The sequence below is a fragment of the Micrasema longulum genome, unplaced genomic scaffold (assembly GCF_059751315.1).
Source record: "Micrasema longulum isolate JH-2025_06_02 unplaced genomic scaffold, ASM5975131v1 h1tg000091l, whole genome shotgun sequence".
In the NCBI taxonomy this organism is placed as follows: Eukaryota; Metazoa; Arthropoda; class Insecta; order Trichoptera; family Brachycentridae; genus Micrasema; species Micrasema longulum.
The window spans coordinates 93898-111709 of NW_028277297.1; the positions used below are offsets into that span (position 1 = coordinate 93898).

The 17812-nt window shown below is 42.2% G+C and overlaps 1 protein-coding gene across 1 annotated transcript; it reads right to left on the bottom strand.

Annotated features, from left to right (window-relative positions):
• Nucleotides 1-257: 257 nt before the first annotated feature.
• Nucleotides 258-6389, bottom strand: LOC148284768 (uncharacterized). Its single transcript, XM_088235072.1, has 2 exons — nucleotides 5921-6389; nucleotides 258-5320 (listed from the first exon to the last, which is right to left on the bottom strand). Exons 1-2 carry the CDS (start codon nucleotides 6387-6389, stop codon nucleotides 258-260), a joined length of 5532 nt encoding a protein of 1843 aa, XP_088091198.1.
• Between the last annotated feature and the right edge of the window lie 11423 nt (nucleotides 6390-17812).

Consider the following 17812-nt stretch of genomic DNA (forward strand, 5'->3'; position numbering starts at 1 on the left):
CAATGCCCGTACGGGCCATTTCGTCGGCAGCCGCGACGCGCGCAACATGACATTTACATAATATATTTTTGTACATTTTATTCATTTTAACCTAGCTATTTTTCCCCGGTAATACTGAGGCCAGGCTCGAAAGTGACCATTTTATCTTTATTGAGAGCCCAGCCATCAGTTCTATACATTTACCGGGGATCCTTTCTAATTAATGTATTATTTTAATTTATTCGATTTTACGCGTCCGGAACACTCCCCCCGTGCAGCTAGTCTGTACTATTTTCCTGCTGGGCGCGTTGTTCCTCTTCCTTCATTAGTACGGCGATCTTCACCGCTGGTCTGGTGTAGGTGCCGTTGGTGGTCCGCACCTCGACGACTCGTACTTGTCCGTCAGCTGCTGGTTCTGCACGGGTGACTCTGCCGCGAGGCCAAGAATTCCGCGGCAGATTTGGGTCCATGATGAGCGCGAGGTCCCCGACCTGTATTGGAGGCGCGGGCTCGCGCCATTTCTTCCTGTGCGCCAAGGTGGGAAGATACTCCTTCAGCCATCGGCGCCAAAACATGTCGGCCATTTTCTGGGCGATCCTCCATTGCTTATGAAGGCAGGCCCCTTCTTCCTTTTTGTTATAATATGCCAGAGTTGGCTGTGTATTGGCTGACCCGAGCAAGAAGTGGTTCGGGGTCAGCGGTGCTTCGTCGTTGGGCTTGGTTGACACATGCGTGAGCGGGTGATTGTTCACGGTGTACTCTGCTTCAGCCAATATGGTTTTGAGGGTCTCCTCTCTTGGAGCCTGCTCGTTGAGGGTTGCGTGGAGGGCTCGTTTTACAGATCTCACGAGTCTTTCCCACGCTCCCCCCATATGAGGTGATGAGGGCGGAATGAATTTCCACTCAATTTTGCGAACTGTAAGTTCGGCGAGCATTCTGGGGTCCGCCAGGAGCTCGTCTACGGCCTGTTTCAGCTCTTTGTCCGCTCCCCTGAAGTTGGTAGCGTTGTCCGAGTATAACGCGTGTGGGCAGCCTCTGCGGGCGGCCATCCTTCTTATGGCCATTATGGCGGAGTCGCTTTCGAGGGACGACGCTAGCTCCAGGTGGATCGCGCGTGTGGTGAGGCAGGTGAACAGTGCCCCATAGCGCTTTTCTTTTCTTCGGCCGTTGGTGATCATCATTGGCCCGAAGAAGTCAAGCCCGCAGTGCGTGAACGGCGGCGTCCTGAAGGCCAGTCGGGCCTCAGGCAGTTGCCCCATCAGCGGGGGTTGGGGCCGGCTGCGCAGCATTTTACACAGCGGGCACCATCGTGTTATCTTCCTCACAGCCCCGCGGAGTCGCAGGATGAGGTAGCTGGCTCTCAGGTCGGCGATCGTCCTCTCGACTCCCGGGTGGCCACCCTTCCGGTGGCTGTGCGTGATCAGCAGCCGGGTGTATGGGCAGGTCCCGTCCATGATAGGCGGCGCGCTGCAGTCCTCTGCGAAGCTCTGTGCCGCTTGGATGCGCGTTCCCATCCGGATGACTCCCTCTTCGTCTAAGAAGGGTGCCGCTGCATGGAGGCGGCTGTGCGGCGGGATAGGCGCCTTTCGTCTCAGGAGCTCCAGCTCTTCTCCGAAAGCCGTCTCCTGGGACCGCTTCAGCAGCATGATTTCTGCGGCCCGTGTTTCTGAGGCGTGAAGTTCAAAGGTCCCCCCTGGGGACGGTAGGGACTCGTGGCGGCGGCATCGTGCGATGAATCGCAGCACCCATGCCGTCGCCCTGACGAGTCGGGTCCACGACGAGAAGCGCTGCACCTGGGGTAGGGCCTCCGTCCGTCTGATGTGGCCCACGAAGTGGCGGGGTTGTTTCCGCTCCAGCGTCTTCTCGTCCGGTTGTTGTAGTAACTTCTTCTCTTTCGGCCAGTCGGCTTCCCTTTTTCTCAGGAAGCCGGGGCCTCCGAACCATAGTCCCGACCTCGCAAGGTCGGGTGGGCCCTTGTCGCGGGTCCCTATGTCGGCTGGGTTGTCCTTGGTGGGGACCCATTTCCAGTCCCGTACGTCTGTGAGCTCGTCAATCTCGCCCAGCCTGTTTGCGACGAACGTGCTGTACCGCAGTGGGTCGGTTCGCAGCCAACACAGGACCGTGCTCGAGTCCGTCCAGAACACGGTTTGGGTGATGAGAGCTCGACTCTCTTTTTTTATGGTGGCGGCCATCCTTGCCGCTAGTAGCGCTGCCTGGAGTTCTAGTCTAGGCACTGACAGAGGCTTTAGGGGGGCCACCTTGCACTTCGCCATTGCGAAACTTGTGGTATCGGCCCCCACAAAGTATGCCACTGTGCAGCATGCCTGCTCTGACGCGTCGCAGAACACGTGCAGTGTCACGGGTTCTTTCTGCCCTTGCAGCGAGCATCTCGGTATTGTACAGCCGTTCGCTGCCAGCAGGTCGCGCCATTCCAACCACTTTTCGGCGTGGTCCGGTTGCAGCGGTTGGTCCCAACCTGTGTTTGTCCTCCAGATGGCTTGCAGCAATATCTTCGCCCGTATCGTGAGGCACGCAATGAAGCCTACTGGGTCGAAGATACTCATGGCGGCGCTCAACATGCCGCGCTTGGTGGGTCGCTCCGGGATGGCTGCACTTTCGGCTCCGTGCCGAAATATAAATAGGTCGCTCTTGGGATCCCATACGATCCCGAGGACCCGCTCCGTCATTACTTCTTCCCCTATGGTGACTGCTGTATTGGCCCGGTCGTCGGCCTTTACTTCTTCCAGGACATCTGGTTTGTTTGAAGCCCACCCGGTGAGCCGGAACCCGCCATTGCCGAGTACGAGGGTAACATCTCGTACCAGGCTTGCAGCTGTTTCTTCGCTGTCTGTGGCGTCTAGGTAGTCATCCATGTACATATTGTGCTCGATCGCCTCTGCTGCGGCGGGAAATTCTTTCGCGTGTGCTCGTGCGACTGTGTTTCGCACGAATTGCGCGCTGCTGGGTGAGCACTTCGCTCCAAACATCATGGACGCGAAGACAAACGTGTCGGGCTCCTGCCCGTCCTGCGTCCGCCATAGGAACCGCTGCGATTGCTGGTCGGCTTCCCGGATTCTTATCCGCAGGAACATCTCCCGTATGTCGGCCGCGATGGCTACTCGTCCCTCTCTGAAGCGGATCACGTTTCCGAGGAGGGATGAAAGCAGGTCAGGTCCCGTCAGTAGATGGTCGTTCAACGCCGTCCTCTGGAACTGGGCGGCGGCGTCGAACACGACCCTTATCTTGCCAGGCTTGTTGGGGTTTGTCACCGCGAAGTGGGGCAGGTACCATTTGCGCGAATGGTGGGCGTCTACCTCCTCGCGGCTTAGTTTGACGGCGTATCCCTTTTCAATGTAGTCCGCCATCTTGGCGCGATATGCGATCGCCAGTATCGGATCCTTCCGTAGTTTATTTTCCAGGGAGTGCAGCCGCTTCATGGCTGCTTGCCGGTTGCAGGGCAAAGAATCTCCGTCTTTCGCCCACAGTAAACCGGTCTCCCATCGTCCGGATGGTAGTTGTGTGGTTGAGCTGCTCATGAGCTCCGCCGCTCGCACATCTGCGGCGCGGCAACGTTCCAGGGTGGTTACACCTAGCGAGTCAACGGCGAAGCTCTTCTTTACCAGTTCCGCTAAGTCCCTTTCACCCTGGCCGTCTGGGGGTAATTCAAAGGCGGGGTGCACAGCCCCGCCGTAGGTGACGGCTCCTAGGGCCGTCTCGATGGTTAGCCGCCCGTCCTCTTGTAGGACTGGCGGGCCTGTAGATACCATTAGGGTGGCGTAATCAAGACCGATTAACATCTTCGGCTTGATGCCTGGCCCGTGTGTCTTGGTGCTCTTTCGGTTGCGGTGCGGCAGATCCATGACCCGCACCGTCTGTGCCTGGACACCAAATTCTTTGTTTCCTTTAACGAGGATTACGGATACACGCTGTGATTGTAGCGTGTCCGTGTTCCCACTGGCACCGATGAGTCTCAACTCCTCGCAGGCCCCGGTGGCGCCCACTGCACGGGCGACATCCTCCTCGAGGAGAGTTACCGATGAACCCTCGTCTAGTAGTGCGTGGATCTCCATTGACCCACGCGGGCCCTTCAAGGTTACTGGCACTACCTTGAAGGTCACTGGGACTTCCGTTCGCCTTGTCAATAAGACTTGCTCGTTCGGCGTACTGTCCACTCTCTCGCGGTGTAGTGACCGATGATGCCGCCCGTGGCACTCGTCGCACTTCGCCGCTTCACAGGTGGTCGTTTTGTGTCCCGGTTCTAGGCATCCGTAGCACACGAACTTGGCACGCACAATTGTCCACCTCTCCTCTACCGTTTTCCGGAGAAACTTCCGGCATTGTCCGAATGCGTGTCCACTCATGTCGCAGAACAGGCATTTTTTGTCCTGAGTGAGAAACACGTGCCTTTCTTGGGTACGCCTTTTCTCCACTCGGGCGGGTTCCGTGCTGATCCCGATGCAACCCGCATTCGGTATTGCACCGGTCAGTCTCGCTAGCCACAGTGCCAGATCCCTGGGGGTAGCTTTTCTCACGGTATCCGCTCGTGACATAATCCACATCATCCTCTCGACTCGTGGCAGCTTCTGAGTCATCTCGGACAGAAGCTTCGGGGAGGAGAGGTGGCTTCCATCGAGGCCCTCTACGGTCGATACGACGTTTCTTATCGCGACCGCGTAGTCCGTCAGGGCCTCCAGGGATGCGTTGTCGGCCAGTTTAGGGAGTTTTCTTATCCGCTCCAGTACTCTGTCCACGACGATCTCCGGGTGTCCAAAGGCGGCCTCTAACATCTTCACAATGTCCGGCACATTTCGGGGATCTACCAGCAAAGACGACACTGTGGCCTTGGCCCGTCCTGTGAGGGCTCGTTGCAGACGGAGAATGTTCTCCGCGTTTGTAAGGGAGCACATCTGTGTCGATTGATCAAATTGCGCCTTAAATATTCGCCATTCTAGCGGGTCGCCGGAGAATTGCGGTAGATCCCTAGCGCCGGTTTGCCTCGCCATGAACGTGTGCCACTCCGGCGGCTGTCTGTATTTCGTCACAGGCTCGCCGGTGGCACCCGGCGGCATGTATTCCGTGGGTAGCCCCTCTTGTACCCACGCGCTCACCGGGTCACGAAACTCGTAGCCCCCCAGTGGTATAGTACGTGCCGCTACGGGCTCGCCTGGCCCGGCGGCGTAGCGTACGTCGGCGTCCTCCCTTCGGCTGTGTGCGGGTGGCGCCTCATTGTCCCGATGCCGCTCATTGTAGCGGCCTTGTAAATGTGCGTTTGTCGCTCCGGCGTAGGCCGGCTCAGCGGCGTAGCGTGTGTTGGCGGGCTCCTTCATCCTGGAGTCCGTCTCTGCGACCGGGTGCCTCCGTGGCACCCCGTCTCTCACCCGGCCGCTGTCGTAGTGGCTCGGCGGAAATGTGTACGCCGCTCCGGTGTCCTCCGGATCAGCGGCGTAGCGTGTGTTGGCGGCCTCCTTCGTCCTGGAGTCCGCCTCTGCGACCGGGTGCCTCCGTGGCACCCCGTCTCTCACCCGGCCGCTGTCGTAGTGGCTCGGCGGAAGTGTGTACGCCGCTCCGGTGTCCTCCGGATCAGCGGCGTAGCGTGCGGTGGCGGCCTCCCTTGCTCTGAAGGCTGCTTCCGTGTCGGCGACAGGGCGCTTCCATGCGGCCCCGTCTCTCACCCGGCCGCTGTCGTAGTGGCTCGGTGGATGGATGTACGCCGCTCCGGTGTCCTCCGGATCAGCGGCGTAGCGTGTGGTGTGGCGTGCGGCGGCGGCCTCCCTTGTGCTGAAGGCTGCTTCCGCGTCGGTGACAGGGCGCTTCCAAGCGGCCCCGTCTCTCGCCCGGCTGCTGTCGTAGTGGCTCGGCTGCTGGATGTACGCCGCTCCGGTATCCTCCGGATCAGCGGCGTAGCGTGCGGCGTGGCGTGCGGCGGCAGCCTCCCTCGTACTGAGGGCTGCGTCGGTCCTAGACGCGTCTGACGTCAGCGGCAGCGGCTTGTGAGCCGGTTCCGACGTCCCGTGCGATGTGAGGTCCCTCTCGATGGTGGGCGTGAGGGGGGTTGCCATGTCTCGTCTGGCGTCCTCTCTCGCGTTGGCGGCCTTCAGCGCGGCGATGATCTCGTTGAGGCTGCTCACCTGCCTCTCGTGATGCGCCTCGCGTTCCTCCATCTGTCGGCGAAATGTCGCCGATGAGATGGACCGCTCCGAGGGTGCGGATCCCTCGTCCGAGTCCTTTTGTTCCTCCAGAAGTCCTTGATGAGGCTCCTCCTGGCAGTCGTGTGAAGGCCCTGGCTGGGGCTCCTCCTGATGTGCTCGTACAGACCCCGGTTGGGGCTCCTGAAGCTCCTCTTCGTGCTCCGTGCCGGCGTCTCGACGCGTTCCCGAACGCGTCGACACAGGCGATCTGTTGACCGGCATGCTGTAGGTGTGTTGTAGACTGGAGACCACTGGCGACGATCCGGCTCGAAGGACCAAATGTAACGTACGCGTTACCACGATGAAAGTTTCGCCGGTTCGTCACCCGCGTCTGCCGCAGTCAAGCTTCCCGGCGTAAGTGGGAAGCCGCCCTCCCAGACAGAGCCAAAGACAAAGTCGGAAGGTAGGAGCACAGCTGCGCCGACCGCAAGTCAACCTCAATAGCCCTGAAAAGGACTTTCCACCCGGTCCAAGTGGTGCAGAGAGGCGAAGGCAGTCAGCAGGCAGAGCGGAGCGAAGAGCGAAGTGCAGGAAGGCGAACAGGACGGAGAACGGAATAAAACACGTGTGAACTGTTCAGAGTTAGGAACTCAACTGATTTAATATCTCCAATTGACCGCCTTATAAAGCGGTGCGCGTCGGGCTCCGTGAGTCGGCCATCCCACCCGCGCCGGCTGCCTCGGAGTGGTGGGGGTAATCTTTCCCCGCCACTCGCTACATGCCGCCGGCCGCAGGTGGCGTAAATACGGGCGCTCAATGCCCGTACGGGCCATTTCGTCGGCAGCCGCGACGCGCGCAACATGACATTTACATAATATATTTTTGTACATTTTATTCATTTTAACCTAGCTATTTTTCCCCGGTAATACTGAGGCCAGGCTCGAAAGTGACCATTTTATCTTTATTGAGAGCCCAGCCATCAGTTCTATACATTTACCGGGGATCCTTTCTAATTAATGTATTATTTTAATTTATTCGATTTTACGCGTCCGGAACACCATGCACTGGCAAATTCTGTGTTGACTTACGGTCTAATTGGTTGGGGAGCTTGCACAAAAACCGCCCTTGAACCTGTGGTAATTGCACAAAAATTTTTAATCCTAGAAATTAAAAAAAAACATTTCGTTATCCAAGTGACTTGCTCTTCAAAGAATTCGGAGTACTGAATATTATTCAACAGTATATATTGAGAACGGTAGTGGTTACACACATAAATAGAGACATTTACCCAAGCGTTAACCACAACCATAATACAAGATACTCTAATAGGGATCTGATACTAAGTAAAGGGGTCAACACTATTCTGGCATCGAGACAACAACAAAAAGGTCAATAACCTTTTGCCAGAATCGTGGAAAGACGGGAGTGTTGTCAAGTTGAGGTAGGTGTTGACCTCGTTTTTTCATGACATTGGTCGTAGGGAGTCAAAAAAGTTGACGCATGCTACGGATTGGAGATTCTTACCGGATGTCGAAAATAAAATATGAAAATAAGGAATAATTTTAAAAAATGTATTAATAGATGGCAACCATGAAGTTTCGCATAAATAAATTGTCTATGTTTTTATGAATGTATGTATGTGTATGCGCATGAGTGTATATATGTGTGTGTGTAAATATATATATTTGTGTATATGTGTATGTGTATGTATCAAAATGTGTAAACGAATAAGTTAATATTTTATTTGTCTGTGCTCTCTTTTAATTTGTTAACTATTATCATATATACGAATGTAATTGCCTAGCTTGGAACGAGGTATGTTATGTACCCTTGTTAGTTGGGCAAAGTGAACGTAAAATTGTATTTTGATAAAAGGTGTAAATAAATAAATAAAGAAATAAATAATACAAATCTTGGGCAGTTGGCATTAAAGATATTCAAAGAACCAAGAAACATCACAAACTTATAAATAAGTCAACCGTGCATTGACAGCTTATAGTAATTAAGTAATAATAAATTACGCTCATAGCTTAAAACTAAAGTACAACACTTAGTACACTCAAACTTGTCACAGAGTCTGGATTTAAAGTATGCGAACCAATATAACATAGAGATTTCTCATTGGAGCAATGATGACGAAATTTTAGAGTCTGACTTAAAGACAACGTCTTTGTAAAAAATGTGAAAAAACACGCCTTAATTGGTTGGGTGGCTTGTGAGTGGAACTCGAATTGCAGCCACCGCACTGTCTCGTGATAAGTTTGGGTCATTTAGTTGGACAAGTAAAAGAGCTTTACTTATTCATACAAAGACATATTACGAAAAACATAAACGTATCCTGAACCCTTCGAGGCCAGAGAGGAGGCCAGTTGAGTTGGGATACAACATAATGGAAAATAAAAACATGCATATTATTGAAGAAAACTAAAAATAAACTTCAATAAACATCTGGACAACGAGGAATAATGTATAAATGTATGCAATGTCTCGCAGCAAACTCCTGGAATGGTCTCTTTCCTTGCACAAAACCCAAACTTATGCACTTCTCCTGAAAATGGCTTTTGTTTTGGACAACTTAATACATTTTAACATTCATCCCGGACATTAAACACTCTAGGGTTAACAGTTAAAACCCATATTTCACTTTGATATTAAAAATCGTCAGGCAATTAAAATGAAGTTGATGTTTAGAAGCTATTAAGACCAAAAAAAGGGTATCTTTTTATTTTGAGCGAAAATGAAAATTTTGTGTTTTTTGTAATTTTATACAAAATTCGGGCTCTTTGCGATATAAAGTTCTAAATGGAGGATTTTTCTAAGTATTTTTTTAATTTATAAGCACGCTAATACGCTAATGTTAAGACCTCTTTGAATTCGATAAACGAAAAGTCGCTATTTTCGCACCGATATTGAACCGAACAGCCCTTACAGGTTTTTTGAATTTCATCAATAAAAATTAAATTCAAAAAGGGCGACGAAACATCGTCGTTCGCCGGAAGTAGTTGCAGTTTCAAAAAAATTACCATCTTTATTTCAAAACTTAGTATCCTTTTTATTGGTTCCTGACTTTTGGTCTGTGTCCTTCAAAGAAAGTCCTAGGTCTTTATTGAAAAATAAAATCTATTCATGATTTCATTTGTCATATTACAGAATTTTATAATCTGTCATATTATGATAAAAAGTATAATATGTAACTATTTGTTTAGCTATTGATTAAATAAAATGGTATTACGCCTGGACTCCAAATTCTAAAAAATATTTTTATATTAAGATAACTGTTTAGTTTATAACAGTTATATCGATATTATTCCTGGCCGATCATTCTATCACTTCATTATTTCCTATCCTTCCCTTGACTTATCCTTAAGGTACCTACCTTACATCAAGTTGGAAGAAATACAAAAAAAATAACATTTGGATTTGAAACAAAGCAAAAAACATTTTTGACATTAGGTACATTAGACTGCATAGAAATTCTTGAAATCGTCGCGCGTCGTTGAAAAAGTTATCATAAATCGTTGCATAATTCATAAAAAAATTCATCATCTAGTGTCCAAAATTGAAAAACATCCTCATTGTAACAAAGGTTGGTCCATTTCCGCGCTCCTTTCCTTTCTTAAATGATTTACACCCTTTAACAAAACTGGATTGAATTTAGTTTTTCGCTACAGTCCAATTTTCGTTAACAATTACATTAGTATGATATGATAGTAATCTTCATAAACGAGATAAAAAAGAAGAGACTTGTAAATTTTCTTTTCTGGCAAATAAATTGAAATTATTTGGAGGCATATCTGTGAAGTCGAATGTGAGAATTGGAATTTTTAATTTTATTTTTCAGAACAATTTGTTTGTGGAATTTCAATGAATTCGTTTGCGAGATTAAGGAGCGGGTAACTACAGCTAAGAATGTTTTTCAGCAAATTGGAGGCATTTTTCAGAAGTTTTCCTTGGTTGTCAGTCTAGCCTCGGGAAAAAATAAAGAATAGGCGAGAATACTTCTGAAGAAAATGGCCTTTTAGATTGTAAAGCAGAACAATTACTTTTTTTAAGTAATTTCTAAATGGAAATTCCCCCCAACAGGATTTGTTCGAGATAATCGTTTTCAATGTTCTGTTAGGTTCGTGTAAATAAGTTCCTTTATAAATAAAAAATACTTTTTTTCCTTTCATTGGTTTCTTTGCGCAGTTTCACTATTTTAAAATAAATTAGTAGTAGGGTTTTCTCTGTTTTTACACAATTTAGGCACTACACGTCTTGTTGAGAAATCAGTATTGAAGCAGATGTAATATACAGTAACACTCCAACTGTCCGGATTTATGAAATCTGAAATCCGGAAACATGGATAAAGTAATCAATTAAGACAACGTTTTGAAAGAAAACATGAAATTCACTCTAAGATTACATTTTTATTGCTTTTTAAAGAAAACAGCGAATTAGAATCACATTAAAAACTTACTTAAACGTGTCCAACAAAGTCAATGGCTTTGATAAAGAAACTTGTTTTTAAACAGCAAAGTCCCGCATAGGTTTTCTATTTCCCTATAACGATCCGGATATTTGGCAATCTGGATGACTGGAGGTCGAATAAATGGAGTTGAAAAAAGATTGCAAAAATAATTCTTAAAAAGCCCAGAACTTACCCATCAAAACTAGTATTCGAAGAACTTAATATACCAACAATTGAAGAAATTTTTAATAAAGCCTCTATCTTACAAACTTTCAAAGAAAAAACAATTGAAGTGCAAAATTCAAGTAACTCTAGATTTTCTAATAATTTAATTTTGCACAGATGTAAAACAACAGCAGCGTTAAACCATTATACGTACATAGGTAAAAAATTACATGTCGAAATTAGAGCAGAATGCAAGGCTGAGTTAAGCATTATCGACAAAATTAAGAAAGGTCTTTTGCGATGGTTCGGTCATGTGGAGCGAATGAATGATGAAAGAACGGCTAAAAAGATTTATGATGCGAATGTGTCTGGTTGTAGAAGTCGAGGAAGGCCGAGAAAGACATGGCATGATCAAGTACAACAAATTCTTGAAAGTGGTCATGTGAAAAGTCGGAATAATCGACGTGCGTGCATGAGAAGATGTATGAATGTGAAGGAAGCAAAGGATGTGTGCCAGGACAGAGTGGTGTGGCGTTCTATCCTCTCTGCCTACCCCTCTGGGGAAATGGCGTGATGGTTAGTTAGTTAGTTAGTTAGGTAAAAAAAACTTTAATAAACTTCCGGATAACTTAAAATCTATAAAAAATTATCAAACTTTTAAAACTAAAATTAAAAAACATTTAAGACTCACCCCTTCCTAGACTCCATACCAAAGAATGTTTATTTTTTATTTTTAGTTTACCTTGTTTATTTTTAATTTTAATTTACTATGTTTATAAAAAAAAAAAAAATGTGTACGCGATTTATTGTTTTTTTTTTACGATCATTGCATAGATAAAAGCGATAAATCGACTTCAAATAAAAAAATGGTCAGCAGTTAAATGACTTCATATTTACTATAGTATTTTTTAAATAGGATTTCCACATTTAAATCATCTCTAGACATTACTTACACCTCAGAGCAATATGCGCCAAGCTATAGAGGAGCCCAAACGTAGAAAAACCATTCTATGACTATTGGGTATTAAGTTAGCTACAGTTCGCAGCAAAACAATGGGCCGTAGTCAGGTCGAAAATTGCCAAATAGATATTAATTTGCATTGTAATTACTTTTGAATATAAACCTGTGTATTTACTATTGCATGGTAATTCCAATTTATTATTCTACAATTTGCGTATATTTATTTTATAAAACTGAAAATACATATGTGTTTTTATCTTTTTGTTTATTTATTCATTTTATTCACAATATACCTATATTACATTTATTGAGATATAAATTCTAACTCCATGGAACCAAAGTCCTGTGTTGAGTTTGCTTGTTTGTCCCTCTCAAAACTTTCAATAATCATGGCTCTGATAATACGATGTATAAAAATTTTAAGTAAATTTTTTGTCTTAGTTTAATACTCTAAGTATATTAACAAATATATATATTTTTTAAAACACTGCTCATTTGCTGATGACGATATTTGGGCTATTTTGTTGCCAGTAATTAAGATGTCGGCGCATAAAATTGTAAATGAGAATTTCTTTAATAGTCGAAATATGTAAATATATTTGTGTAATATTAAGATAATATGCACAGAAAATAATTAGTATAAACTTATTACAACTTTTATTTAAACAATTTTGTTTTAATTTGTTTTAAAATAATAATGAAGGTATTTAATTTATCATCCTTGTGAAAGACGACAAATAATTTCTTAGTAAAAATGCTTTGCTGAAGTCATTGTTGAAAACAATGCACTTTATATTTATTGCTGTTTTATTTATGGGCATTTTTAAAATACTTTGGAGTTATCTTTTAGAGGAATTTAGTTTTATCTTTTAGAATACCCATGTAAAAACGAGAGGTTGATTTTTAAAAGAAGATTCCTTTTGTTTTACTCACACTTTAAAATTCCTTAAAGTTTAAAGACTATTAAGACTTATTATAAATATACTTACCTACTTTAATTCCCACTAATAATGGTTTAATTTATTTATAGTGTATACAAATTCATTAAAAAATATATATTTAAATATATATATAAATATCTATAATTGCAAGGTTTACTTAAATATCGTCGGCCTCGAGGTGTAATGGTCAGCGCGTTTGCCAACCATCCAAGAGGTCTCGGGTTCGATTCTCAACATGGAAATATTTATTCAAAAGGGTGTTTTCACTCTAAAATATTTTATAGTCTCTGGACTGGTACCTGAAGCGTAAGACTGATCATCTTACCATGTTACAAAAATGATCAATATACGCTGCGATTGGTGTACCAACACAGTGTCCTATGGACCATTAGGTGCAGAAATGGAATGAAGATTATGGTGATACTTAAATAATTCATTAGTAAGGTGTACCTCGATAAAGAAGCTTGTGTAGTTTTTAAACCGGTCGGTAGGAAAAAAACAAACAGTGGTTACAATGAAAGTTGTTTTGTATTAATTTAATTACGATGAAAAACCACAAAGTAAAAGCTTCAAATAAATATGCATATAAAAATACATTACAAAATTTCAATTGAATTCAATTGTACTTACCCGAAAGACTTTAAAAAAGTCCTTTAGACAAAAAATACTAATTCAAAGTATCGCCAAATATGTTTGATTATGTCCAAATGCTTGCAGACTGGCTGGATTTCCTCCCTAGGGAGTTGTTCATAACTTTTGTGAAGTAAAAGAGCTGAAACCTTTATCAGGATGAATCTCACCCACGTGATAAAGGTTTCACTTCACAAAAGTCAACAGATGGAAGAGTTGAGGAAATGTGGATGTTGAAACATGGGCAGAATGGTGAATGTTACACAGTGTGTAAAGTGGCCACTTAAACCAGCCAATGACAGGTCATAAGCCCTGTAAATGCCTAGACTTCCATATATTCCCTTCCCTTCCCTTCTCAAAAATGTTTTCCCTCTCTGTTGAAATAAATTTAAATATCGTCAAATAATTTATCTTCTTTGATTCTGTATTATTATTTTTAGTGTTATAGCAAATACACCAGTCTCAAAGATGCCGTGAAAGTGACGAAACTGGTATCTAGGTATTTCGAATTTATGGATTTAAGAATCCCTTATCTTTTAGACATATAAAAAAATTACAATGAAGTTTCACTAAGAATTTTCCATAACAAACTAGAATGTTTTAAAACACGCCTATTTTAATACAACGTTTACACTTCAGCTCCCATACTGATAATACCCGCAACATATTTTTATTTATTTATTTAACTTGAAATACAAAAATATTACATGTACTTCGGCCGGTTAGCTGCTAAAAGCAATATCCTCCATTCAACCAAAAAAAAATTAGTTTAAATAACATAAATTTATTTGAAGAATGGACGGTTTTATACAGTTGTCTGTTTCAAATAGCGTATGGTAAATTCCTTTATAATAAAATTCACAGGATCTTTATTTTTATGAGAGATTTGTAAATCTGACCACTCCGTTGTGAAGGAATTGTAATATTTATTATTTATTTAGTTAGTTTATAAAATCTTAAGAACTAATTCAAACATTCAATTATATTTAAATTTATTGCAACAGATAGGGAAAACATTGTTGAGAAGGGAATATGGAAGTCTAGGCATTTACAGGCATGTAAATACTGGTTAAAGTGACCACTTTACACACTGTAACATTGTCCACTCTGTCCATGTTTAAACATTCAGACTTCCTCAACTCCTCCATCTGTTGACTTTTGTTAAGTAAAAGAGCTGAAACCTTTATTATGTGGCTGAACCAAATCACCTACTAGGCAACGCCTAAAAACAATTTTCTAATTTTATACTTTTTCTTTTACCAGGTAGTTAATTCAACAATGTGAAAATCCATCCAGTCTGCAAGCATATGGAAAACTTAAACATTGTTAATGGAATTATATCATTTTTAATATCAAAGTTAATCAAGACCATATTTTTTTAATGTTTTCTAGGCTTTTTATCGCTTAAGGTAAAAAAAAAATCTTACTTAATTTTTTACTCGGGTAAAATGAGTACTGATATTATTTTTGGTATTTCTAGTATCATATGTATGGGCATTGTAGGTCAAAAAAACCATACAATTTATAACAAGAAATCCCGATAACGATGGAAAGTTCACAAAGTTTAATTTGCTGTACCATTAAATCAAATTTATATAAAAATTAGAAAAAAATCCTGGCTAAAGATTAAGTCCGCCTCGTAGTTTAGTAGTCGGTGCCTTCGCCGAGGTTTTATGTTCAGTTACTGGCAAGGCGGAAGTTAAATATTGGTTTTAAAGGTGGTTAAACACTGCAACATAATATTATTGTTCCAGGACTGGCACCTGAAACGTTAGACTTTCCTTCTATGTAACAACAAATGATCCAAATTCACTGTAATTGTCGTACCAATGAAGTGCTCTATGTACTATTGGGTGCGGATAGATGAATCAAGACGACAATGGGTTTAGTATCTTTGTTTGTTTAAATATTTTTTTACAGAAAATCACGTTCGACGGTAACCTAAACCAATATGTTTTTATTCTCTTCATTTATCGAAATATTTTCCAAAACAAGTGGAAAATTACCATTGAGAATAACCTGTTACCGCCAACGCCAATTGATCAATTATTGAGTTTCTGATTCATTTTTACATTGCTATGTTTTTAGTCTCCCGGTTGTTTAAATAACTTCCAAACCATAGCATGGAATATTATTTAAGACTTGAGACGGTAACCTGTTACCGCCAACGGTAATTCATTAATGATCGAGTGACTAATTGAATTCTTTATTCCAGTGTCTTGTAATGACAAAATACCTACCTTTAATACGAAAACAATTACAGGTTGTATCAAGTACCTGCTTACACATTGAATATTTAACCAAAAGTGACATCAAGGTGACTCGACTAAAAGTGAAAAGGTGTCATTGCACTCTATGCAACTGCAGGTAGAACTATATTATGTAATCCAACTATTTGATGACAAACGTGTTTACACAACGATCATACTCGTACATATTTTTTGGAAGTTCTTGTCATCATCATCATCATAATTATTAATATAATAATTATTATTATGATGATTTATTTAGTCCTTTTTTATTATTATCACTTTGAAGGCGTTGTAAAATAAACATCCCAACAAATTCAGGGCCCATAGATAACATTTATCAACAAAGCATAATAGGGAAATACCACATACTACGAATACCGATAAAAAATTACGAAATGGATTTAGAATAATTAATTGTATTTTTAAAATCAAAATGGACATTGTGGAGAAATGTTTCCATACATAAATGTAAAAAATAAATTCAATAAAAATACGTTCGTAGAAAAACGTGACGTGTTTGGCCTTGGTTGTTGTGACGTCAAGATTCGTCATATTGTTCTACACAAAATTCAAAGGCCAGGAATAAATAAACATAAATCGTGACGTATTAGGGGCGTGGCCAATGGAATCAATGTTTTTGCGAGAATTCAAAATTGCAAATTTAAAAGTATTTTTTATGCTACGAATAATTAGAAAAATTTTTTTTTACATTTTTAAAAAAAAAATTGCATTTAAACATTTTCAATTACAGGTGTTAAGTTTTTAGTAATTTAAGTTAGTGGTTATTATTATTATACAACTATGAAGTGTTATCATATGTTTTAATGTAAGGGATCTTTACCGACAAGCCATATTGATTGGCTTGGTGAGTCCTGTAAATAAAAAACTTTCAAAATGTTTTTAAAAATAATAAAAATGTAATATTGTATGTAAATAATAAATGAAAAAAATAAATAAAGGTTACCGACGAAAATTTTCATACAATTTTTTTTACATAAAAGTTGATTTTATTTTATACTTTTTGTATATGTACTGACGAAGAAAGCGTTGGTAATCACGAGCCGAGAGGCGACTACAAACGCTATCTTCACCAGTATTATTTATTTAAATTATTTATTCACATGAAGATACAAATTTAAACAAAAAAATAGTAATGTATCCCTTACTCTATACGGCCAAAAGCCCTGTGTTGAGTTGGGATATAACAAAATAGAAAGTGGAAGCATGCATATTATTAAAGAATACTTTATCCATCGGGACGGTTGACATTTCTACTGTCTCTATCTATACCTTGGTATTGTGTCAATACATGTTTTCAGGAATATTTGTTTTTCATAGTAGCAACATTTCTTTCGAAGTATTGCCATTGCATTTTGCGGCGCATGCGCATTATATCATCTTAAACGTCAAACGTCCGACGCATATGCTGTTGTAAGTTCGAATTTGTTAATCTCAACCGATAGATGGTGCTGTCACTGCTATCTTAGCTGTCAATTTTTACTCCACGCTTAACGTCAAAATAATATTAAATTATTTCTCTTTACTATTAAAATAAACTCTACCGTCATAGTGAAGGCGTCCGTATTTACCGATTATATCGCCTCCCTGCAGCTACGAAAGTCATTTGCAGTTGGGAATATATTACAATCAAAGAAAATTATAATTTATTAGTAAAGTAAATAAAATGAAAATTATTAAAAAACAAAATCATAATGCTGTTCAGGATTTTTTCTAATGCATCTTTATTTTAATCAAGACCTGAAATTTTCATTTTGAAAATATAAAATAAGTTCATGGTTTTTTGGTGCTGACGTGTTACCGGCGTAATATATTTTATCTGCTCATGGCTGTGGATATTATTTTAGGAGATGCGAGTACGGTTGTGACAGTATTCCAAGAAAGGTGCGATCCCCACCGTCGCCGTCGCAGCTGTGGCGGTAATAACTCGGCGAGCGTCGACGTAAAATGAAAGTGTACCTATGCAAGATTACCAATAGCAGTTTAGCGCAGTTTTTCAATGGATGTTTTTATAAATATTGCATATTTTTTATGAATATGAGAGATTTATGATTGTTGATAGCTGACCAACTTATGTTCTTGTTTAAATTGTTATTTTTAGTTTTTAAGCTCTTTTTTTATGTTACAATTTTTCTTATGCTATTGTTTTGGTTTATTTTTCGTTATTTGTTTAAATTGTTGATTTAAACCATTTTCATTTATTTGTTCTTCAGATAACATACAATTACCATGTACCACAGTTTTATACCATCAATTCACGGAAAGTGTATACTTGTAATGCTGTATTA